Here is a 25,276-nt window from a genome sequence, read left to right as displayed (position 1 = left end):
AATCAATGCTGAAATAGCATATTAAATCACATTGAACAATTAAAGAGAAGCTATCATCTGAAGGAGACTAATTGTTTCAATCAAGTTTTTCAGTGTGAACTACTAATTTATATATTTTTTTCAATAAAAATTGTGATATGCAAAATACAATTTCCCAATTTGTTTTTAAATACATGTAACACAAAAACCCTAATTTAAACAATAGCTCATTTTCAGAGGATTTATTTCCTTTACGTTGACAATATACTGTGATCCCCAGCTGTCCATTACACAGGCACAATGTGTCGGTGCATGCCAACTGAACTCAACACCTAACTCTCCTCTATCAAAGAAGGGCAACGCATATAAGTAATGCAGCACACAAATCTAAGTGATCTCTCCGTGTTATCACCACCTGTCATCCATCCATGAACCAACATTACACTGCCAGCCCTCCAGTGTTAAAGAACACGCTTTAATATGGTGGCCAATTTATAGGAATAATGCACAAAACAAGCAAACTGTGTTCAATAACATTAAAATTAATAAATCAGATGTATCACATTATATACAGGGTAAGGTAAATTGTATCCCAAACATATTAACACTTTATTAGTCCAGAAAAACTCACCACCCTGTTGCCTTGTTCCCGCTTATGGAATCCTGTTGGGAAAACCAGAAAACCCATCGGTCACAGCTGGGTAATACTATGAAGCTAAAAGAGAACAGATTCTGGTGATCCTCTTAAAATCCAATTTATTGCAAATTCATAAAAACATCATTAGAAGTCAGGGAAAGCAGTCCATGTTGATGCGTTTCGACCCATTGGTCTAAAGGCCCCGTCACACGCAGCGACGTATCTAACAATATATCGCCGGGGTCACTAGCGACGTAGTTGCGTGTGACACATACGAACGACCGTTAACGATGGAAAATACTCACCAAATCGTCCATCGTTGACACGTCGTTCCGTTTTAAAAAAATGTTGATTGTTGAGCACACAGGTTGTTCGTCGTTCCCGAGGCAGCACACATCACTACGTGTGACACCTCGGCAACGACGAACTGCAGCTTACCTGCGGCCGCCGGCAATGCGGAAGGAAGGAGGTGGGCGGGATGTTACGGCCGCTCATCTCCGCCCCTCCGCTTCTATTGGGCAGCCGCTTAGTGACACCGCTGTGACGCCGCACGAACCGCCCCCTTAGAAAGGAGGCAGTTCGCTGGCAACAGCGACGTCGCTAGGCAGGTAAGTCCCATGTGACGGCTCCGAACGATATTGTGCGCCACAGGCAGCGATTTGCCCGTGACGCACAAACGACGGGGGCTGGTGCTTTCACCAGCGATATCGCTAGCGATATCGCTGCGTGTAACACCCCCTTTAATCTTGTTACAATTAAGACCGATGAGTCGAAACATGTCATCATGACTGCTTTCCCTGACTTCTAATGAGGTTTTTATGAATTTGCAATAAAATAGATTTTAAGAGGATCAATGGAATTTTTTCTCTTTTGGCTTCATGTTAACACTTTATTGTTATTGGTTAATAGCTAATTTAAAAATGTTGACTTAATAAAGGCCAGTGTTGAATACTAATAACCTCACAAATCTTAAAATAGACATAAGAACTGTATCATAGGGTAACAGAACGGAGGGAACCTCTACACTTTGCAAATAGACAGACAATAATGAATACACTATAACTGACCTATTGCACTGCAACCCCTACCATTTTACAAGTTATTTTCAATGGGCCCAGCGTGGGGTAATAGAAAAAAATCCTATATTCACCTCTTGGACCAGTGTTGCTCCTCCGCTCTCACTAGTTGGCTGCATTAGTAACTTGATGCCCCATTTAGATGGTCAAGATATATGAGGTGAGTATAGGATTTTTTTTTATTGCCGCACACGGGACCCACTGAAAATAACTTAAAAAGTAAGGAACGATACATTAAACAAATCTGAATAACCATATAAGCTTTATTATTATGACAGAATTGTTTGTTTGTCAATGGTTGCAGTGGATGATGACAATATAACTTGTATGTGTAACTGTTAGGAGGACCCATGCTGCTTTTCTATGCTAGCACAGCATGTACATGGTGAGAATGACAGAAGTGACAAATAAACTAGACATATAGCCAGGAAGTGATAAATAAGTAAGGCTAAAATTTAGAAAAACAAATATACCAAGAATTAAGTGATACTTAGGTTATATCTAAAAATAGTTGAATCCAATGTAAGATGTAGATACAAAATAAGCTTCTAAAAGAGCGACACAGATCGAATTCTTTTATACAATCTATTACATGCTATATGACATAGTTATCGATTAATTATTTCAGAAATATCAGTTTACACACCCAATCAAAATGCTATTGTAGAATAGATAAGGACAATTTAAAGATGTGGTTTATAACCTAAAATGTCCTTTCTAAATATCCATGTTTACACCCTAACCATTTTTGGAATTAGCTTTTTTATACAATACCCTACACTTCTTCCTATGCAGCTAATCCCTAAATTTGTTCTTTTTACTACACTTCTTCTGAGGTTTTGCCTGAGAGGATTCTCACATGGGACGTCACGGGATCCTTTGCCTGTACTCCCTTTCCCGCAGAGTCTCTCCCCTCCTTATAACAGGAGGTCATCTGGGGGTGGGAATGCAGTTACTACAGTTTCATACATTGCTGCCCTCTGAAGATGTTCTGGATGCATGTTAATAGGTGCTGTGGGAGATGTGAGTGCAGCACCGGCAGTCTTTCCTTCCTCTCCTCCCTAGACACAGTGTTTCCCTTCCTTTCCCTGTCACCGTATGTTTTGTATTTCCCCCTACTTAGCGTGACAAGGGGTTCCCATCACCTTCAGAAATCCTGTAGACTGGCAAATGACAATGCTGATCACGCTGTAGTAAAAGACTCTGGCTTCTAGCTCAATGACAAAATATTATGTTTATTAAATTCTTTTGTTTGTTAGTTAAAGCTGAAAAATTAATATAGGAACGTTTGCCTAAAGTATAATAGTTTTGCGCTCAGAATAGTGTTATTTTATTACCTTAGGAACAGTATTGCAAATTTTAATTTGTTGCTTTTAATACACTCTTGCTGTGCTCTTGTAAAATTAAATGTTATCAAATTACTAAAACAGAATGGCGTCCTTGATACTGAATTATTATCATCATCATTCCAGTTATGAGACGTCATGATGCTGCTGTTATCATTCACGCTGCTCGGCCAAATCTCGCGTCTGTGCGGTATTTCCCCTGGCTTGCACAGGCGCAGTTCACCCTCGCGCGAGCCGGTGCGATGTTTGTGCATGCGCGAAATTATGGTCAGGTGCGAGGATGATGCAGGTGACGTCATGCACATTGCTGACCATAATCTCGCGCATGCGCAAACACCGCATCAGCTTAAGGACGAACTGTGCCTGCACGAGCCAGGGGAATAACTGCACAGACGTGAGATTTGGCTGAGCAGCATGCATGATAACGGCGGCGTCATAACGTCAATCATGAAAGGAGGATGGCGAAGAAGGCCACAAGGAGGGACAGGAGATGAAAATGAGCACGCCCATCTGAGCCCCACAGGCCATTAGCATACCTTACAGTCAGGTTTTATAAAGTTATATTCAGGGTCTGCAAGGGGAGTCAGGGCACAAGGTGCACCCTCATAGAATGCAGCCCAGGAGCTGCAGAAGGTGACACTTTTGGTTTCATAGTGAAAAAAATGGTGACAGGTTCCCTTTAATCCCCATTGTGCATCATTTTGCAGCTGCCTAGCCCTTCTAACATTATTTTATAACACTTAAGTTCATTTCCCTTAGACTTATATTGGGTTAACATCCGGGGTGAAGTTCGGTCCCAAACCAAACTTTTATTTAATGTCCGGCTGGATCCACCAAAACGGAACATATGTAGGTTTGCCCATTTCTAGTTTTAACCCCTGCATCACCAGCATCGCTCTTCCGGTTTCATGCCATGCACCATTAAGACTGTTGAGGAGCAATAGGGATATGAGTAAAGGGTTTTTTTACATTTTAGAAAGCCTCTATAACATTATCCCACAAAATATTTTTTTTTTCTTCGAGCAAGACAATGAGAATGCCAATGTATGTCCTACTTGGATACATCTTGACCAATCATGTGCTTGATCCACCCTGTTAACTGTCTTTGAGAATGCAGTAACTCTGCCAGTCCATTGAAAATGAATAGAGCCATGATGCTCATCTGTATTCAGCATTCCATTTCAATTAGGCATTTCAGATCCTATTTCTCGGGATTAGTAAGACTCCATTTATCAACAAGTTCTTTCCACTGTATAAGTAATACCTTGCAATGTTGGGAGTAACCCTTCAAGTACCAATAAACTTCAGTCTGCAGGATAGGTAATAGATTGCAATCCTGTGGATTGGTGATACATTGCAATATTGCGAGTAACCCTTTAGATAGTTAGCGATCTTTCAATCTTCTCACGATACATGCTCAATATGACTTGAAATATATAAGGAGTTTCAGAATATTTTTTTAGTACCAGCATTTCACACTGTGGTATCTCTCCATGTGTGAACGAGAATCAAAGGTTACGACCTCTCAGAATTACATATGAAGCTTCTAAACTGTCATGCTACCTTACGAGATGATTTGCAGTAATTTCCCATTAACTTTTGTGTAGATTTTTTAGAGATACATTCCTGTAAATGATAATAAATTCATGTGGTAATAGATTTCTTGATGGCATTTTACAATCCTACACAGAGGTTTCCAAGAAGGTAAAGGGGCGGTAAGCTCTGGTTCTTGCACCAGATTGATTTTGATGTATGCAAGTATTGATTTGCGGCTAAGCTTTTATCAGCAGACAGAATACTAGTGGGGCTGTTCTGTTAAGTCAGACGTTAGAGGTCAAGTACGTGCAATGAACACTTTAAGTTGATGCCTTTAATATAAAATAATTCAGCTTTAATGAGAATAATATCAATAACGAGGCTAATAGATTGGAAATTTTAAAAACAAAAAGAAGTTGTCACTTGAGGACAACCCCCATTCAGAAGGAAGACAGCATGTCAGTCAGCTGAATGCTGCAGGCAAGGCTTCTCTAATCCGGTGCAAATTGATGTTTTCGATAGGGAAGCTACTTCTTGACAGAAATTACTTTGGCACCGAGCAATCCACCAGATATGGTGTTTACATTTGGATCTGCTGTCGCCCTCATTAGCATAGTTGCAAACATTGTTGAATTTGCCAATGTCATTGATGAGGTATTTGATGCTATAATTATTCTCAACAATCAGACAAGAGTCCATGCTAAGTTATTGAATCAAAACACCATAGTATTGGATTACCTGATGCAAGCCAAGGAGGGATATGTCAAATCATTGGGCCAGCATGTTGTAACTATGTAGATACCATCTTTTCTGTCCAAGTAGACAAACACATTGCTAAATATATAGAATTAAAGGAAACGTTTAGAGAAGAGCATTCCCAGAGGGATGATGATACCCTAGGTTCCTGGTTCCAATGGTTAAACCACTCAAACTGGTTCAAAGGTGTAGGAGGATAGATCACCGGTATAGGCCACATGTTTCTCCAATTTTGACTAATCGCCATCATTGTACTCTACATAACAAAGATCATAAAGTGAGTAATCATGAAGATCTGTAAGCCCAAATACGTTCTGAATGTCCACCTCATTCTGGCTACTGAAGTCTCAGATATGGCACTCATTGCACCCCTCTACCAGCATCTTCCTCCATACCCCAAGGGTAGGGAAGGTTGTAGGTATTACTACTTTGATGTGGAAGACGTGTAAGTGATAACATTAATTATCAGAGAGAAGAAAATGATGGGAATTTAATGTTTATAGCTAATTACAAATCATTTAGTATCCCTTTAAACATCCCTTTAACTTCTACTCTAAAATAGAAAAATGAACATTTTTTTATAACACACTTCAATTAGATGAAACAGAAATTAATAAGTAATCAATAAGTAAAGAGCCTTTGCAGAAGCTCCCGGGGACTGATAATCAGGGTCGCACTGACCTTAGATCAGCAGATTATAGGGTGAGAACCTTGGAAAATGCTGACTGAAGAACATCAAAATATCACCCCATCTGTAGGCTCTACTTATTTACAATATGTAACCGCCTGATTGATAATAATTGGTTGTTGAAGTATGGTGTTATCGTGTAATTGGTTATGTGATGATTTTCCTATGCCCCTCCTACATGTACATCCTACTATAATTTACTATAATAATGGACAGCATCATAATGGAATCAGTTCTGCCTTTGTAGTATACAGAACTCACTGTGTCTACAATAATGCTCTCTTTACTCCATAAAGGAAGGAAGTGGTGGCGTAATCCTTGGGAGACTGAGATGTTATTCCTTACCACTACCCATGTAAGGGAGTTGAAAATGGGTTCACCACCCTCATACAAGTATCAGAGACTGCTGATGTGTGAGCCTTCATTGCTACCTGTTGAACTATCGAGGACTGTGCTCATACTATGTTATTGTTTATCATAATATGTAATGCAATGTTTTATGCTAAGCCATGTTTTTAGATATGCCACAAATATGTGACAGATCCGGTGAATGGGTACATGTGTGCCTGTGCATCGAGGCATTTTGTAGAAGACATGCCCCAAGTCTTATATGCTCAGAGAGTATGCCACTGGATAGTATGAATGAAGTCTGCAGTTATGAATTCAGAGCATATGGAGATAATGGTGGCTTTTCACAAAAGTCTGTAGTCAGTATATGGGAATACAGATTTGTGGTAGCTAGTTGGGGTCAAAAAGTGTAAGTGTAAGGCCGCTTTCACATTGCGTTCTGACCTGCGTTCAATGGTCCAGTTGGGGCTTCCGTCTGAGTCCCCTGCAAAACGGCTTTTGGACATATGTACCGACGGGGCCACTGACTATAATGGAGCAGACAGAGGCAGCGTGCGCTCTATCGTGCACCATTTTTTGGCGTATACGCTTACTGGAGTTGGACACCCAGACGCAGTCTACTACGTCTGAGTGTCCATCGCCGAAAAGCTCATACACGCAAAAATGGTGCACAACAAGGCACACGGTGACTACGTCTGCTCCATTATAGTCAGTGGACTCGTCAGCGCATTCGTCCGAAACACATTTTGCGGGGGATTCGGATGGAAGCCCTGAAGGGACCACTAAACGCAGGTCAGAAGGCAATGTGAAAGACCCCTAAGAGTGATGTGGCTTTCCTCCTTTTGAAGACACCAATCACATTATTGTTGTGTAATGTGAATAATATCCTGCGTCTTTGGTAAATATTGTTTTATGTGGATGGTAATTTAATGTAATCTGTTCTTGTGTAATGTATAATGTAAGAGATGATGTATATTAAGTAATGCATTTGTGACGCCCTGGACTAGCCAGGTAGTCACAGGTAGACACCCGCACAAACACCAGCCCCTAATAAGGTGACAGCAGCCAACCTACAAAACCTTGTCACCTCTCTCAGTGTTCAATGGTCACACCAGGGGGTGGAGCCAGGTGGTTGGCCACGCCCACCGAGGTGTCCAGAGGGCCTCAGACAGGAAACAGTTAGTCAGTGAGTTCAAGTTGAGTAGTGAGTGTGTGGAGTTCAAGTGCAGCAGGCCTGTGGCATCAGGTCTGCAGCGACAACACTGACCGGTGCCGGGGTCATAGCCCTGGTGCCGTAGCAAGGAGGTAGACGGTGGTTGCCGCCTGCAGGACCCGGGAAGATGGCTGGTGGAACAATAAGGGACCGGGACAGGGTAGTGGCCCGCCGGAACCGAACCGGGGAGCCAACTGGAAACCGGAGCACCAGGAGGGGTACTTAGACGCAGAATGAGGTCCAGAAGCCACTGGACCACGTCGAATTCACTCTTTGATGTCTGGACCTTAGGTCCTTTCCAGTCCTAAGACCCGAAAGATGGCAACAGGGGGATAGAAAGCCACCGCCCAGGCAGAGAGATCCCACGGGCCAGCACCTGTGGGCAAACGGGTTCCCTGACACACATCAAGCCGGGGAGCGGACTACCGTTGCTGAAGCAAAGGCAGTCAAGTTCTACAAAAAGGTGCAGGAGAAAGGCGGGAACCACCAACCTGAGAAAGCGCAGCCGGCTGCGGGCACCGACCACCATCCTTTTTGGTTTACCAGAGACTCCTGTGTATCTGTCATAGTGAGTACAACAGTGCCCTCGGGCCGCGCATCGCACCACACCATCTTGCCCACACCTCATAACCACCGAGCCTCGGGACCATCACCCCCTGCCCACGGAGGGGTCAACACCAGGCTGCATAACATAGTCCCCGGGAGCCTAGTTAACGGCAGCGGTGGTGTCCACATTCACCACAACCCGTGGGTGGCATCACGAACTTACACCTTTAAACTCCACGGCCTCGGCCGTGAACCTTCACCACCGAAATCCCTACACTTAGCGCCAACTCCCTTTCAGAGCGACGTGACCCCCCAGATCCGGGAGGAGCTTGAGCCACCCACCGACGAGCACGGACCCGAGCAGGCTCGGCAGCCGACCGAGCCCCGGGGCGGTACACATTTAGTAATGTTTTGCATAACTACTTGTTCAGGAAGCTGGCAGACAATAGGAATAGTTAGATCTAGTGAACAATGGAAGGAAAAGTGTTTGTTCATTCTTGATTTTCAGCAAGGAGAGGATCACAATAATTGTGTATTATATAAAAAAGCTAAGGCTTTTTATATATGGATGGCTGCAATGGAAAACTCCACTATTTGTAAGACATTCCCTTATAAATATCATGTTCTGTACCCTGTACAGTTTTCAGCCTGTGATGAATTTTGATTTTCAACCACCTGTTTTATTCCTGACTCCTCTTTAACCATTATGGCAAATATAAAAAAAAATAATTTTTGTTTTTTTTACATGGGATTTCTCGGGATTTTATAAAGAGGTTTTCATGGCCCTAAACATGTACACACACATGCTTAAAGGGAAGGTACCATGATTTTTTATTTTTATAATTATAATTATTATATAATCAATTATCTTTGATAAAAAATTAAATGCACTAATTTAACCATTTTTTATTTCACATTTTTTTTCTGCAGCCACTGGAGGCTCCATTTTCATTTGCTGGTGTATCTGTGTCTGACCATAACACACATCTGAAATACGCACATAGGAGGCTGATAGGTCTAATGCATTGCAGTGCATATGTATTGCAGTGAATTAAATCAGGAATCGGATAAATAAAAGTGAAAGTCTCATAAAAGGACTAAGTAAAAAAGTTAAAAAAAAGTTTTAAAAAGATGTAAAATATAAAAAATAAAACAAAATAAAGAACAAATAAAAAAATATTACGTATAAATTATTTTCTTATTTATGAAAGAACAAAAATAAACAAAGAACAAGTACATATATTTGGTATTTTTACATTTGGAAGGATCTGATCTATAAAATTATCACACGATTTACCCCTTACAGTGAACCCCATTAAAAACATGGTGAAAACTATATTTTTCTCCATCATAATGTAGAACAAAAGGTGGAATAAAACACGATAAAAACATTAGAAATGAAATAAAATTACTGACAACGTTATCTTCCCCTGAAAAAAGACAGGCCCCAACTCAGCTTTATCAATTTAAAAATGAAAAGCTATAGCTCTCAGAATACGGCGATGGAACAACTGTTTTTCTTTGAAAATAGTTTTTATTAATATATTATTATAGTTTGTAATAGTTTTTTATTATGTAACATCAGTAAAACATAAAACACTATATAGATGTGGAATTAATTTAATAATATTGACCCAGAATAAAGCTGTCTTATAACTTTTAGCAAACAGTGAATGACATAACAAAAACAACAAAAAAAAGCTATTTCTGACTTGTGTCTCCCAAAAGTCCAAAAAGAAAGTGAAAATGTTGTGTACCTCAAAATGGTATTGATCAAAACATCAACTCATACCACGAAAGAAGCCCTCATATGATTCTATCAGCAGAAAAGTGGAAAAATAATAAGTCTCAATATATGGCAATGCAAAAAAAACAATAAAAAAAAAAAGTTTTTTAGTGTGTAGTGTATATGTTTCCAGTATGTGTAGTGTCCATTTTCACACATATGGGGACAAGTTCACCTCACACTAATAAAAATCTATGGGGATCTTCACACCTTCTTGTCTTTACATGGACCATGTGTCCATATGAACCACATGTGTGATCCACATACAGAGATGTCCATTTTTAACCTGCAGCATGGACACACTGACCCATACAAGTCAGAGGGTCTTTGAAAAATACGTACAGCACATATATGACATCTTTGTGACATCTGTGTGCCGTCCATTTGCTGTACATGTTTAACATTGAAACATATAGAAGAAGCTTTGTAATTTGATTCTTTCTTCAACCATACCAGAAAAAGATGGATGGCACACAGATGATACACATATACACACAAATGGCCAAACAGATGGACAATATGGCCTGTGTAACACGTCTATTTTTTTAAAGGGACATGTGAAGGGAGCCTTATATGTATTACTCATACTGCACAATAAATAAAAGCAGTTCTTTAATTGCTGTTGATTTGTTCATTCTCTCTCCTAAAGATCATAATAAGGCTCGGATCACATTTATCCTGTAATCTAAGCTGAGCTCTTACATCAGGGATCAATGTAAGGCTCTCAGATACATGATTCAGCCAAACTCCCCAACAGAACATTCATTATTATGAGGCATATGGAGTCACTCTGGACTCTGTCTGGTCTATTTATATTATAGGTGTCCATCTTTTTAGGCATGCACACAAGCGCAGTCGACCGCAGTTTTGTGGACCACTGAAAAGATGAACAATGCTAAATAAAGACCAGACAGAGTCCAGAATATCTCTGCCCGTCTTAGCATATTGAATGGATTAATCAGAGGTTGCATCTGAATTACATATTTCAGAGATTGAGATGATAATCATGATGTTAGTGCTCCAGAGTAGAGCGCAGGATAAATGTGACCCAAGCATTAGAAGTGATCCAAAATGTGTTGCACCCCAAAATGATAGCAATAAAATTTGTAACTCAACCCTCTAAAAGCAGTCCTCACTCTGGAACCCCATTGGTCAACGAAAATATAGGGGTTTCCAGATTACTCGTAGCATGACAGCTCTGGAAAAGTTACATGGCACCTCCAATAATACAAACCCTGTGAAATGTGTGCTCCCATATCCAAATGTTCCTCTGCTGTTTGAGCCCCAAGGTGTGCCTAAAATGTATGAGTTGCCTGTCTCTAGAAGTACAAGCAGTGTCCAAATGTATTGGACATTATAATGACATATTTGCAATTTTCACTTTGCAACATCCAATGTCTGTTTCCTTCCGTAAAACACCCATGAAATTCAAGTGTTCATTAAACCTGTAGTTGAATTCCCAGAGAAGTGTGTAGTTTCCAAAAAGGGATCACTTTAACCCCTTCATCTTCTGACGATTTTCCATTTTTCATTTTCATTTTTTTCCTCCCCTTCTTCCAGGAGTCATAACTTTATTTTTAGGGCGGCCTATCACACTCCCTAGCCAAACTAATTTCACCTAATCCCTCTACAACTTCTCAGAACATAACCCCACGTCAAACTCCATGGCACCCAAATGCATCTCAAGGCTCTGGCCAACTGGTCCAGGAAGCCATTATCTATCTCCCATTTCCTTGAGATGGCTGGATTGTCAATGTAAATAAGCACTTGTACCTTGCCCCTCCCCCCATCTCATTGTAGATTGTAAGCTCTTACGAGCAGGGTTGCCTTTTTTTTCCCTTTAAATATTGTATCTTCTATAATTGTTACTTGTTTATATATGTTTATGTATATGATATGTTTATGAGCCTTCTGAATTGTAAAGCGCTGCGGAATATGTTGGCGCTATAGAAATAAAGATTATTATTATTATTATTATTATTTATTACTTTTGATTTAAAACCATATACTACTATACTATATAGTGTCCTGGAAAATGGGGAGAAAATATCCAAGTGTAGGGAAATTGCAAAAAGTGCAATTCCACAATTGTTTGTTTTTTTAATTTATCATGTTCCCTATATGGTAAAACCGTCCCAGCAATATGATTCCACAGGTTAGTACGACTTTGTAGATACCAAACATATATAGTTTGGTTTTTTTATTTAATTGGTTTAAAAAAAACAGAAATTGAAATAAATAAATAAATAAATATATGGTACTTTTGTCATCATTTTCCCAAAAACGTAACATTCTCATTTTTAGGTAAATGCAATGTTTTGTTCGCCTCTTATTGCACTTCATTGCAATGTTGCGGCAGCCAAGAAATTGTAATTCTTGCTTTTTTCTTTTTTTAAAAAAAATTTAGTTATGTTTTTACCAATCAGATTAATTTAGTTTATAGCTTGATAGATCAGACATTTCTGAACTCAGCAATACCAAATATATGTATTTTTTATCATTTTATTCTCAATGGGGCAAAAGGAAGTGATTTCAACTTTTGTTTTTTTTATTATTTTCATATAAATATATATATTTTTTTAAATCACTGTTTAATGCTTTACTAAACCCCTTAGGGAACTTGAAGCTGTGATCTTTCCTTGTGCTGTGAACAGTGTAGCAGCACCAGTACCAGCATCAGCACTACTCTGTACAGCAGAAATACTGACTTCCTATGAATGTTGGCGCTCAGCTGGCGTTCACATTAAGATCATCATGTCATCAACTGAACAAATGAAGACGTGCAGATATTTTGCACCAAATTAATGGTTTTTATTAAAGGGAATCTGTCACCAGGTTTTTAATGCCTAATCTGAGAGCAGCATGATGTAGGGACAGAGACTAGTTCTAGTGATGTGTCCCTTACTGGGCTGCTTAGTGTAGTTTTGATAGAATCACTATTTAATCAGCAGTAGATTATCATTAGAAGACTACTTGGTGTGCTGCCTGGTAGTCTAGCATATTCATGAACTCGGTATAACTGCTAGATCTGCAGCAGAGAAAACATTGATTTTATCAAAATGACAGCAAACAGCTCAGTAAAGCCTGCTTTACACCTTACAATTAAGCATACGATATGTGACACGCCTCCATCGTATGTGCGACACGTTCAATTTGTTGACTGTGTCGCACAAACGATTATTTGCCGTCACACGTACTTACCCTTCCATACGACCTCGCTGTGAGCGGCGAACATCCACTTCCTGGAGTGGGAGGGACGTTCGGTGTCACAGCGATGTCACACAGCGGCCGGCCAATAGAAGCGGAGGGGCGGAGATGAGCAGGACGTAAAACATCCCGCCCACCTCCTTCCTTCCGCATTGCCGGCAGGACGCAAGTAAGATCTGTTCATCATTCCCGGGGTGTCACACACTGCGATGTGTGCTGCCTCGGGAACATTGAACAACCCGACGTGCAATTTTTAGCAAATGAACGACGTGTATGCGATGAACAGTTCTACGTTCAATCGCTATTGCACATAGCTGTCACACGCTACAACACCACTAACGATGCCGGATGTGCGTCACTTACGACGTGACCTAGCCGACATATTGTTAGATATGTTGTAGCGTGTAAAGTCCGCTTAAGTGACACACCGCTGGAATCAGGGTCTCTGTCTCTATATTATGCTGCTCTTACATGAGGAAAAAATACTTGGTGACAGATTCCCTATACATTTTTTTGTTACAATTTTAGATCACCCCTCAAGCACCCATAATTCTTTGTGTAGTAAGTTCGGCTTTAGGGATAGAGATGAATAATCTTTAGGAACGTTGAATCTAGAAGTGAATGATAAAGAAATCCGTAAGTTGCTAATGATTCCTAGAGCACTTTTGAGTTTTCAAAGTTATGTAATGTGCCTGGTTAATCAAAGCTGTGAAATATTAATAAATGACTAAAAATAGCAGGTTGGAGTTTGTAGCTGATGTAGAGCAGTCTGTAGTATTAAACTATTTATTGTGAGCCATGTAACAGACAGAAATGAAATTGTAGTGACAAATAGTCTTAGGCGGGCTTTGCACACTACGATATCGCAGGTGCGATGTCGGTGGGGTCAAATTGAAAATGACGGACTTCCGGCATCGCATGCGACATCGTAGTGTGTAAAGGCTTGATGATACGATTAACGAGCGCAAAAGCGTCGTAATCGTATCATCGGTGCAGCGTCGGCGTAATCCATAATTACGCTGACGCGACAGTCCGATATTGTTCCTCGCTCCTGTGGCAGCACACATCGCTGTGTGTGAAGCCGCAGGAGCGAGGAACATCTCCTACCGGCGTCACTGCGGCTTCCGTAGGATATGCGGAAGGAAGGAGGTGGGCGGGATGTTTACATCCCACTCATCTCCGCCCCTCCGCTCCGATTGGCCGCCTGCCGTGTGACGTCGCAGTGACGCCGCACGACCCGCCCCCCTTAACAAGGAGGCGGGTCGCCGGCCAGAGCGACGGTCGCAGGACAAGTGAGTCCATGTGAAGCTGCCATAGCGATAATGTTCGCTACAGCAGCTATCACAAGGATATCGCTGCTGCGACGGGGGCGGGGACTATCGCGCTCGGCATCGCAGCATCGCCATGCGATGTTGCAGCATGCAAAGTACCCCTTAGACTTCATAGAGTGAAGAGCTGCTACATGCAGTCGTCCTCTCTATATGACTGAGCGCTCCTTCTCTGACAATTTTTTTATAGCACTCTAAAATATATGTAAATAATTCGACACACTAAGAAGTTTTAAAAGCATTTTTACTGCCTTATTTTAATTTGGCAGCTCTTTGGACATGCACATTTTAGTGTAAGTCCACTAATGCGGTGTTTAACAACTCCAGTCTTCAAGAGCCACCAAAAGGTCATATTTTCAGGATTTCCTTAGTATTGCACAGGTAATGGCATTATCTGTTTAATATTAACCCCTGCTGCTGTAGTGAGCAAGCAGGGATTCGCGCATATGTCAGCTGATTTCATCGACTGACATGTGTGCTTCACAGGCCAGATGGATTTGCGATCCACCCACACCTGCTTCCCAGTTAAATTGCACTGCCAAAGTGCGGCAGCACGATTTAAATGGCTGCGTCAGGGACCGCGCACTTCCCCGTCGCTATCGACAGCCCCATGAAGTGATCACAGGATGACAATGGTTGCTATGGTAGTGCCGAGTCATGTGATGACCCTGACGCTTCCATACCATACTTCCTCTTAGAGCCGCGCGAGCGACGACTCTTAAAGCAACAGTACCCTTTTTTTGATCAGAGCTGTGTATATCTGATCAGGAAAAAGGCAGCAAAATCAGACTGCCGATCCTTATAGTTCCCTAGGGGGATTAGGAAAATTTAAAAAAAAGTATATAAAAAGTGTTAAATTAAAAAATTAAAAAAATAAAAAAAGTTCAAATCGCCACTCATTTGCCCCATTGAAAATTAAACAATACAAAAGATACACACATTTGGTATCGCCGCGTTCTAAAATGCCCAATTTATCAAAATATCAAATCAATTAACCTGATTGGTAAACGGCGTAGCAGTAAAAAAAACTCCAAACGCCAAAATTACATTTTTTTGGTAGTCGCAAATTTTGCACAAAATGCATCTGCACAAAAATGGTACAGTAAAAAATGCCAGGTAGAGATGCAAGAAATACACTATCACTGAGCTCCATATCATGAAAAATGAGAACGCTACAAATAGCAGAAAATGGCGCAAAAAGTGCGCCACTTTTTTGAACAACCTATGAATTTTTTTTCACCCCTTAGATAAAAGTAAAGCTATACATGTTTGGTATCTACGTACTCATACAAACCTGAGGCACCACACTCACACATCAGTTTTACCATATAATGAACATGGTGAATAAAATATCCCCAAAACAATTTTTTTGCAATTTTTCTGCACTTGAAATTTTTGGGCCATTATACAGTACACTATATGGTAAAATTCATGTTTTTATTTAAAATTACAACTCGTCTCATAAAAAACAAGCCATCATATGGCAAGATTGACGGAAACACAAAAAAGGTACGGCTCTCGGAAAATGGGGAGCAAAAAGTGAAAACGAAACACAGAAATTCGCCCGTCATTAAGGGGTTAAGAAAATCCCAAAAACATGACCTCATGATGGGCCTTGAGGAGTAAAGGAACGCTGCTCTAATAATTCCAACAAATTATGTTAATACAGCATAATCATATAGACCCATCAGTTCATTCAGTTCAATGAACACCATGTAATGCTACAGCTATACTCCATGGGAAATATACAGGCATAGGAGCTGGACTTGGTTTATTCAGCTAATCTGTAAGGGGACTACACTTGGAAAATAAATGTTCCTTAAGCCCGCTTTACACGCTTCAATATATCTCACAATCCGTCGTTGGGGTCAAGTTGTAAGTGACGCACATCCGGCATCGTTTGTGAGGTATCTGCATGTGACAGCTACGTGCGATCAGGATTGAACGCAAAACCGTTGATCGCAAACACATCATATCTTTGTCTAGAATTGAGCGTTTTGTTGCACGAACCTAGTCAATTGTAACGTGTGACATCCCTCATACGATTTTGGTGTCTGATGCTATGTGCGCAGGTGTGCACTCTGCACCGCAGCTTAAAAAAGGTCTGAAGCGCCTCACAATGTCTGTCATTCACTAATCTCTGTCAGTCGGTCACTATCTCTGTCCCTCACTCTCTGTCCATGTCAGTCTATCCCCCTCTCTCATATACTCACCGATCCCCGATCATCGGCGCGGCGCTGCACGGCATTCACACTGCTCCGGTGGCTTTTACTGTTTTGAAAAAGCCGGCCGCCCATTAAACAATCTCGTATTCCCTGCTATCCCCGCCCACCGGCGCCTATGATTGGTTACAGTGAGACACGCCCCCACGCTGAGTGACAGGTGTTACACTGCACCCAATCACAGCAGCCGGTGGGCATGTCTATACTGTGTAGTGAAATAAATAATTAAATCATTTAAAAAAACGGCGTGCGGTCCCCCCCAATTTTAAAACCAGCCAGATAAAGCCATACGGCTGAAGGCTGGTATTCTCAGGATGGGGAGCTCCACGTTATGGGGAGCCCCCCAGCCTAACAATATCAGCCAGCAGCCGCCCAGAATTGCCGCATACATTAGATGCGACAGTTCTGGGACTGTACCCGGCTCTTCCCGATTTGCCCTGGTGCGTTGGCAAATCGGGGTAATAAGGAGTTATTGGCAGCCCATAGCTGCCAATAAGTCCTAGATTAATCATGTCAGGCGTCTATGAGACACCTTCCATGATTAATCTGTAAATTACAGTAAATAAACACACACACCCGAAAAAATCCTTTATTAGAAATAAAAACCACAAACATATACCCTGGTTAACCACTTTAATCAGCCCAAAAAAGCCCTCCATGTCCGGCGTAACCCAGGATGCTCCAGCGTCGCTTCCAGCGCAGCTGCATGGAGGTGACCGGAGCTGCAGAATACACCGCCGCTCCTGTCACTTCCACGCAGCTAATGAGGTGAGTAGCGCGATCAGCTGAGCTGTCACTGAGGTTACTCGCTGTCACTGGATCCAGCGGTGGCCGCGAGTAACCTCAGTGACTGCTCAGCTGATCGCGCTACTCACCTCAGTTGCTGCGTGGAGGTGAGAGGAGCGGCGGTGAGTAGCGCGATCAGCTGAGCAGTCACTGAGGTTACCCGCGGCCACCGCTACATCCACCGCTGGATCCAGTGACAGCGGGTAACCTCAGTGACAGCTCAGCCGATCGCGCGGCTGTCTTCATTAGCTGCGTGGAGGTGACAGGAGCGGATGTGTCTTCTGCTGCTCCGGTCACCTCCATGCAGCTGCGCTGGAAGCGACGCTGGAGCATCCTGGATTACGCCGGACATGGAGGGCTTTTTTGGGCTGATTAAAGTGGTTAACCAGGGTATATGTTTGTGTTTTTTATTTCTAATAAAGGATTTTTTTGAGTGTGTGTGTTTATTTACTGTAATTTACAGATTAATCATGGAAGGTGTCTCATAGACGCCTGACATGATTAATCTAGGACTTATTGGCAGCTATGGGCTGCCATTAACTCCTTATTACCCCGATTTGCCAACGCACCAGGGCAAATCGGGAAGAGCCGGGTACAGTCCCAGAACTGTCGCATCTAATGTATGCGGCAATTCTGGGCGGCTGTTGGCTGATATTGTTAGGCTGGGGGGCTCCCCATAACGTGGAGCTCCCCATCCTGAGAATACCAGCCTTCAGCCGTATGGCTTTATCTGGCTGGTTTTAAAATTGGGGGGGACCGCACGCCGTTTTTTTTAATTATTTAATTATTTATTTCACTACACAGTATAGACACGCCCACCGGCTGCTGTGATTGGGTGCAGTGTGACACCTGTCACTCAGCGTGGGGGCGTGTCTCACTGTAATGAATCATAGGCGCCGGTGGGCGGGGAAAGCAGGGAATACGAGATTGTTTAATGGGCGGCCGGCTTTTTCAAAACAGTAAAAGCCGCCGGAGCAGTGTGAATGCCGTGCAGCGCCGCGCCGGTGATCGGGGATCGGTGAGTATATGAGAGAGGGCTGCTAAACTCAGGAGTTTAGCGGTCACCGGTGAGTCTTCACTGGTGACCGCTAATCAGGACGCGACACAGACAGAGCCGCAGCATGACAATGAAGTTGGGTGAGGTTCACCCGAGTTCATTCTGACAGTGCGGCTCTTTCTGTGTCTGCTGTCATCTGCCATTCAGCTCTGCTACATGGCTGTCTGTGTCTGCTGTTAGCGGCCAGGTAGCAGAGCTGAATGGCAGATGACATAGTAAAAACGCATCCCTACACATTAAACACGCTTGTCAAGTCAATAAATAAAAAAATAAAAAAAAAAAAGGTGCCCAATGCATACGTCACAGAACACCTGATCTAAAGGATCGCACATAAAATTGATCAATTTAACATAGACTACTAACGCACGTGTGACAGCAAATGAACGACCTACGTGCAATCTCATAAGATCCCGTATGCAACCTGGGCGTGTCACATCGCAAATGCGATTGTACAACTAATTGCAACGTGTAAAGCAGGCTTTAGACAAGTGTATGAAAAATTGTCCAATTTTTATCCAGAAAAAAAGCAGATGACTTTCATCCATATTGTCCTTCATGTGACCCAATTTTAAATTTTTATGACATCCGCATGGAATCTGTTTCCATACATTAATGTTTTAAAAAAAATACATGCATAAGTACAGTTTCCCCAGTTAATAATTATAACATTTCCCAAAAAATTGGATGCAATATGGGTGATTGCTGTGGGATTAAATTTTTTGGGGCATGCCCTTATCCTTGAGAAGGGGAATTTCATGTAAAATATGGAAGATTAAATTTCCATGTGAAAAAATTGTTATCTGAACAGACCTATTGAATAACACTGGTCATTGTGATATCCATGTCTTATCCGATTATAACATGGACACCACAGCACAGAAAAGTATAAGGGTCTTCAATCCGTCCGGGATAATTGGTCCGATTTCTGATTACAGTGCATGGACTGGCCGCTCATCTCCCGACCCAAGAGTGAGTTTCGTATATGAAGCTGTCACACTCGGTTCAGGAGCTGCATGGTCAGTCTATGCATTCCAGGCCGAGATCGGACCAATTATCACAGACGGATTGAAGAACTCTTATACTTTTTGTGTGTGCATGTTTGTTTTTTTTCATTCAACCAATTATTTAAATTTACCTTTTTTACTGAAAATGTTATTTCTTTAATTTTGACACATTGGAATGCCAAGGTGTCTTAAAGGGAAGAAACCAACAGGATTTTCATATATAAAGTAAAGCCAGTGCTATACTGGCGCTAGGATACTGAATGTAAGCATAGCTTTTGTTCTGAGATTAGATGTTTTATTTCAGAAATATGTGCAAGTAAAGATCCAGCAATGCACTGCTATTTGATTGACATGTGCAACATGAAAGGAATATGTGGGTCGGGTCATGCTATCTATAGCAGAGTATAATGTTTCTAAATTTTCCCCTATGTAAATTTTGGATTTCTTAATTTTCTTAAAAAATAGTTTAAACTCTGTGAGCGTTGCATGGTAGTTAATGCTGTGAGTCACTGAAGTGGCTCCTTTCTCCTAGATGCACTGGCTGTCACTGAAAATCAAGGAATAAAACATTTGGTACAACCATGTTCTAATGTAATTGATGTGTTTGGTCTCATTAGTGGCTCAAAAACTTGTTCTTTATCCCTATGTTTTCTTTGCAGTTCTGCTTACTCAGATTTGCTGTTACCTAGACGCAAAAGTCAAGTTAAAAATAATAAGTTGATGAGCAATATACACTTTTATGCTCATGGAGAGCTGGTAATAAGAGGCTGCCCCATGATTTCTAACTAATGAGTTCACAATGACCTCTCTAAGAATTCCAATAGACAAAGACTTCATTACCTTGAAATCTCTATAGCACTTTCTAACTACAACCTTAATTGCAAAAAAGTTTGGACGCTGTGTAAAATGTAAAGAAAACAAGAATGTAATAATTTGAAAAAGTATATAGATCTCAGATCAGAAGGTGAAAGAAATTGATGGCAGCAGCACATCTAAAAAAAAAAAGATGGAATACCATTGTGTAGCATCCCCACTTCTTTTTACAACAGTATGTAAAAATCTTTGAACTGTTTCGAGCTTACACCATGTTCCAAATTATTATGCAAATAGGATTTAAGTGTCATAGCGATTAATTCTTTTTTTTTTTCAATGAAACTCATTGATGGTATTGTGTCTCAGGGTTCTTTGGATCACTAAAATCAATCTCAGATACCTGTGATAATTAGTTTGCCAGGTGAACCCAATAAAAGGAAAACTGGATGCTCCACAATATAAAGCAGCCCACAGTTTTCAAGTAACATGGGAAAGAAAAAGGATCTCTCTGCTGCCGAAAAGCATCAAATAGTGCAACGCCTTGGACAAGGGATGAAAACATTAGATATTTCACGAAAACTTAAGCGTGATCATCGTACTGTGAAGAGATTTGTGGCTGATTCAGAGCACATACAGTACGTGCTTGTGCTGATAAAGGCAAAATGAGGAAGGTTTCTGCCGGGCAAGTCCATCGGATTAAGAGAGCAGCTGTTAAAAAGGTATTGCAAACCAGCAAACAGATATTTGAAGCTGCTGGTGCCTCTGGAGTCCCTCAAACCTTCAAAGGCTTGCTGTGGTGCATAAACCTACTATTCGGCCACCCGTAACCAGTGCTCACAAGCAGAAACGGTTGCAGTGGGCCCAGACATACATGAAGACTAATTTTCAAACAGTCTTGTTTACTGATGAGTGTTGATCAACCCTGGATAGTCCAGATGGATGGAGTAGTGGATGGTTGGTGGATGGTCACCATGTCCCAACAAGGTTGCAACGTCAGCAAGGAGGTAGAGGAGTCATGTTTTGGGCCGGAATCATGGGGAGACATCTGGGTGGCCCCTTTAGGGTTCCTGAAGGTGTGAAAATGACCTCTGCAAAGTATATAGAGTTTCTTACTGACAACTTTCTTCCATGGTACAAAAAGCAGAAAAGTGCCTTCAGGAGCAAAATCATCTTCATGCATGACAATGTACCATATCATGCTGCAAAGAATACCTCTGTGTCATTGGCTGCTATGGCGAGAAAAGGAAATAAACTCATGGTGTGGCCACCATATTCCCCTGACCTCAACCCTATAGAGAACCTTTGGAGTATCATCAAGCAAAAGATCTATGAGGGTGGGAGGCAGTTCACATCAAAACAGCAGCTCTGGGAGGCTATTCTGACATCATGCAAAGAAATTCAAGCAGAAACTCTCCAATCACTCACAAGTTCAATGGATGCAAGAATTGTGAAGGTGATGTCAATGAAGGGTTCCTATGTTAACATGTTACGTGGCCTGTTAGGATGTTTTGGATTTAAATAGCTTTTTAATTCAGTGAATATGACCTCCTAATGCTGCAAATTCCACAAATGAGCATTTTCAGTTCTTTAAAACATATAAAATGTTTAGAAACTCTACTGTGCCTAATAATTTGGAACAGTGCATTTTGAGGGGTTTCTTTTATTTTGAAGATTACACTGTTATCATTGGGAGGTTTCTACAATAAAATTAGATGTATACTCTAACGGGTGATGACTTTTATTAGACTGTCATTTGCACTGACCATTTAGGAAAATCAGAGAAAAATATAATTTGCATAATAATTTGGAACATGGTGTAAGTTAAATCTCCTGAAATTTACAGTTTCACATAAATTCAAACATTTTGAAATTTGATTTGCAGTTCTAGAAAAAATAAACATGCCTGCCAATATTTTTCACATTGCTGAAGCATCAGAGATTAGGCTAATGTCATTGGGCTGTCCCACATGGGTCTTCCCATTCCTGAAGCTATGACATCTTACGGAACATCTTCCAAAATCAGTACCACACCTGTCCACAGATTTTATGTGATATTGTAGTTCAGCACAAAATTCAACAGTTGATGAAAGGATACATTTTTCTTTCATTTTGGACAAACCTTTTAAGCATTGTTAGAAATTTCAATGGCCAAACTGAATGCATATATACTGATAACAAGTGGAATATTGAAGGAAGTTATATATGTTCTATAGAAATGAATGTAGAATTCTCTCAGAATTAATAAACATAAAAAATAATGATTTCAAACTTGATATATTTATTGTATTATGTATGTTATTTGACTGCTATGCTTATTATACAGCTTTAGGAAAAATAACACTTGAAGTGTTTTTTATTTCTTTTTTTCAGTTTTAAAGTAATACTTTGATATTCTACTAGAAGAAAACAATTTTTGCTGCAGGCTATGTATTAATTCTCTGTACTTCGTTTTGTAGGAGACAGATCTTATGACATTTAACATTTCCATTCATCGCTCTTGGTGGAGAGAACATGGGCCTGGCTGTGTGCGACGAGTTGTGCCTGCTCCAGCCAGCAGGAGCCTCGGAGATCACTCCTTCATCTCGGTGACAGGATGCATCATTGAGTTTCAGTACCTAGAGGTCATCCACAGTGCTTTTCAGATACTCCTGTCTGTAAGTCACTTTATTATACCGTTTTTGTCTTGTAATATATGGCTTATATTCTGCAAATATTAAAGAAAACCAAAGGTATTTTATTTAATCAGTTAAATGAGTATATACTTGATTTAACAAGGTTGTCCAGTCAGTAAAAAGAAACAAACAATAAATAACGCATGTTCACGTGATTTTACGCAGTCCGCTATGACAGGACAAGAATTGCTAAAGCATGTAATTGGCTGCCACGGTTCGGTGACTGGAATGATAAATCATTGGATGTGGACCTGACTTCTGCAACCAATCATGGGCCTCAGCAGTCAGATGACTCTAGAATGGGACGTCACGCTTAGCTGTGCCACCGGAGATCTCTGGAACAGTTTGCGTTAGTAGGTTACATTGGTTGAGAACCCATTTTATTATTTTTTACTGATCTCTTGTTTTTGTATTTTTTTTTTTAATAATAATAATCCAACCTCTGTTAGAATATGTCACCATAATTAAGGTTTATGCCCACAAAAGAGCCCTGTACAAGGGGCAGGGAATGGAGGCTTAGTATATAGCTATACATTCTTAATCAGACTTGGCCTTGATGGGGAATCATTTTGTACATACAGATATTTACTATTTTAAGAAATTCAAAATAAAAACATTCTAATGTGTCTAGAATATAAGCATACAGAGGTACAGAAGTAGTGTTATGGATATCTATGACACAAAACATGTAAAATGTTGAAAAGGAATAAAAACAGAATGAAACATATGTATTGAAGTATGGGTGGAGTGTGTTCCTTGGCATTAACTTTGAACCAGTACAGTGTATATGTACTTTACCCCTTTGCTGATCCTATTTGTTTATTCTATACTAGTATACAGCTCCTTCATTCTCATTTTAGATGGCTCTGCTACTTGTATCTTTATTCACTATTGCATTTGTGCCCATTTTGTGTGTATATTACTACTGTCATGACTATAGATGGACGTTAATGGGGTTAAGTCTTGTGGGAGGGGTCTGCTCGGTTGTGCCTCGTTCCGGGGCTCACACCGCTTTATCATGGTGTGGATTCCACCGGAACGCCGCCAGTAATAGTTCCTGCTTTGCAGCATGTGCAATTGGTTCTTGTGAGTTAGCCCTGATCCATCCCGCTATCAAGCTTTGCTCTCCCTGACCCCTGTTTCCCTTGTACTGTTTGTCCGCCCTGTCTACCTGACCTCAGTCCCATTCTGTGTCTCGGCCTCCTCCACCACGTGTACTTACTTGCTCTCCCGGCCTCTGACTTCAGTAATGATTTCTGACTTTGGCTCTGCTTCTTCTGTTTGGCTTTTGACGTGTCTTCTCGGCTCCTGACCCTTTTTGCTCCCACCTGTTTATGGCTTGGTCGCTCCCCCCCTGTATTGACATGACATCCCGGTTTGGACTCAGACTTGCTGACTACTCTTTCTGGTGTTTGCGCCATCTTGTGGTCTTTTGTCTAACTGCTTTTTGGAGTTCCATTTCCATCCAGCTTCTGCAGCCCCTGGTGGAAGCCTGACAACTACCATGCATGTACCAATTTGCTGTACATTATAGGTTTATTCCTTAACATTGCTGCCACTCTTTGCCATTATTATATACAGCTGTATTGATATGTAATATATTTTCCCTACTAATATTCTTGTTCATTTTCTTACACTAGACTTTTGGAGTTTCCTGAATTATATTACTAGTGTCTTGTTGGCTCCTGGGGGAGTAGGATTTTTCTTTGCTCCGACACCTTTATTTTATTGCTTTTATATCATTGGGTTTTTTTTCTTGAATTAATAAAGATTGCTATTATTATCTTGAAGTACTGCTTCCATTGTTTATCGGATTTGTACATGGAAGTATTCTCTTTTTTACATTATTTATCATTTTAGGTAAAATGTCGTATTTTTGCATTCTTTACATAATAAAGATTCATAAAACACTTTGTGTTTGCTTAAGCGTTGCATCGAAACATAAGATAAGTTAAAGAAAATCCATCAGGTGATTAATTCTCCCCAAACTAATGTTAATATGAATCACATCTTGGCTGCATGATTGCAGCCAGGTATATTATTTTCTGAAATGCTCTAGTGCTTCAGATAAAAGATTTGTCTGGGAATCATAGCCAGAGATGAGAATAGTCCGACTCTGCACCCAGCTGACTGTTCCCAGCATTTCTCTAGGTGATTGACAGGTCTAACCCTATGTACACATGAACGGGGATGGTCAATCACCTGCGAGGGTGATGGGAAGAGCAAAGGGCAGAGCTCGACATTTCTCGTTTATGACTACAGTCCCCAACTGGATC

The 25,276-nt window shown here is 41.0% G+C and overlaps 1 protein-coding gene across 2 annotated transcripts in view; it reads left to right on the top strand.

Moving 5' to 3' along the window:
• The window catches only part of NKAIN3 (sodium/potassium transporting ATPase interacting 3), a 914,214-nt gene that overhangs the window by 665,695 nt on the left and 223,243 nt on the right, over positions 1–25,276 (top strand). For both annotated transcript variants that reach the window (XM_075316331.1, XM_075316330.1), the window contains exon 4: positions 22,785–22,982. In XM_075316331.1, the coding sequence (XP_075172446.1) occupies positions 22,785–22,982 (198 nt within the window). The remainder of the gene's footprint in view (positions 1–22,784; positions 22,983–25,276) is intronic.

This window comes from Anomaloglossus baeobatrachus, chromosome 6 (assembly GCF_048569485.1).
Source record: "Anomaloglossus baeobatrachus isolate aAnoBae1 chromosome 6, aAnoBae1.hap1, whole genome shotgun sequence".
Classification (NCBI taxonomy): Eukaryota; Metazoa; Chordata; class Amphibia; order Anura; family Aromobatidae; genus Anomaloglossus; species Anomaloglossus baeobatrachus.
This window is presented reverse-complemented; position numbering and strand designations above follow the sequence as displayed.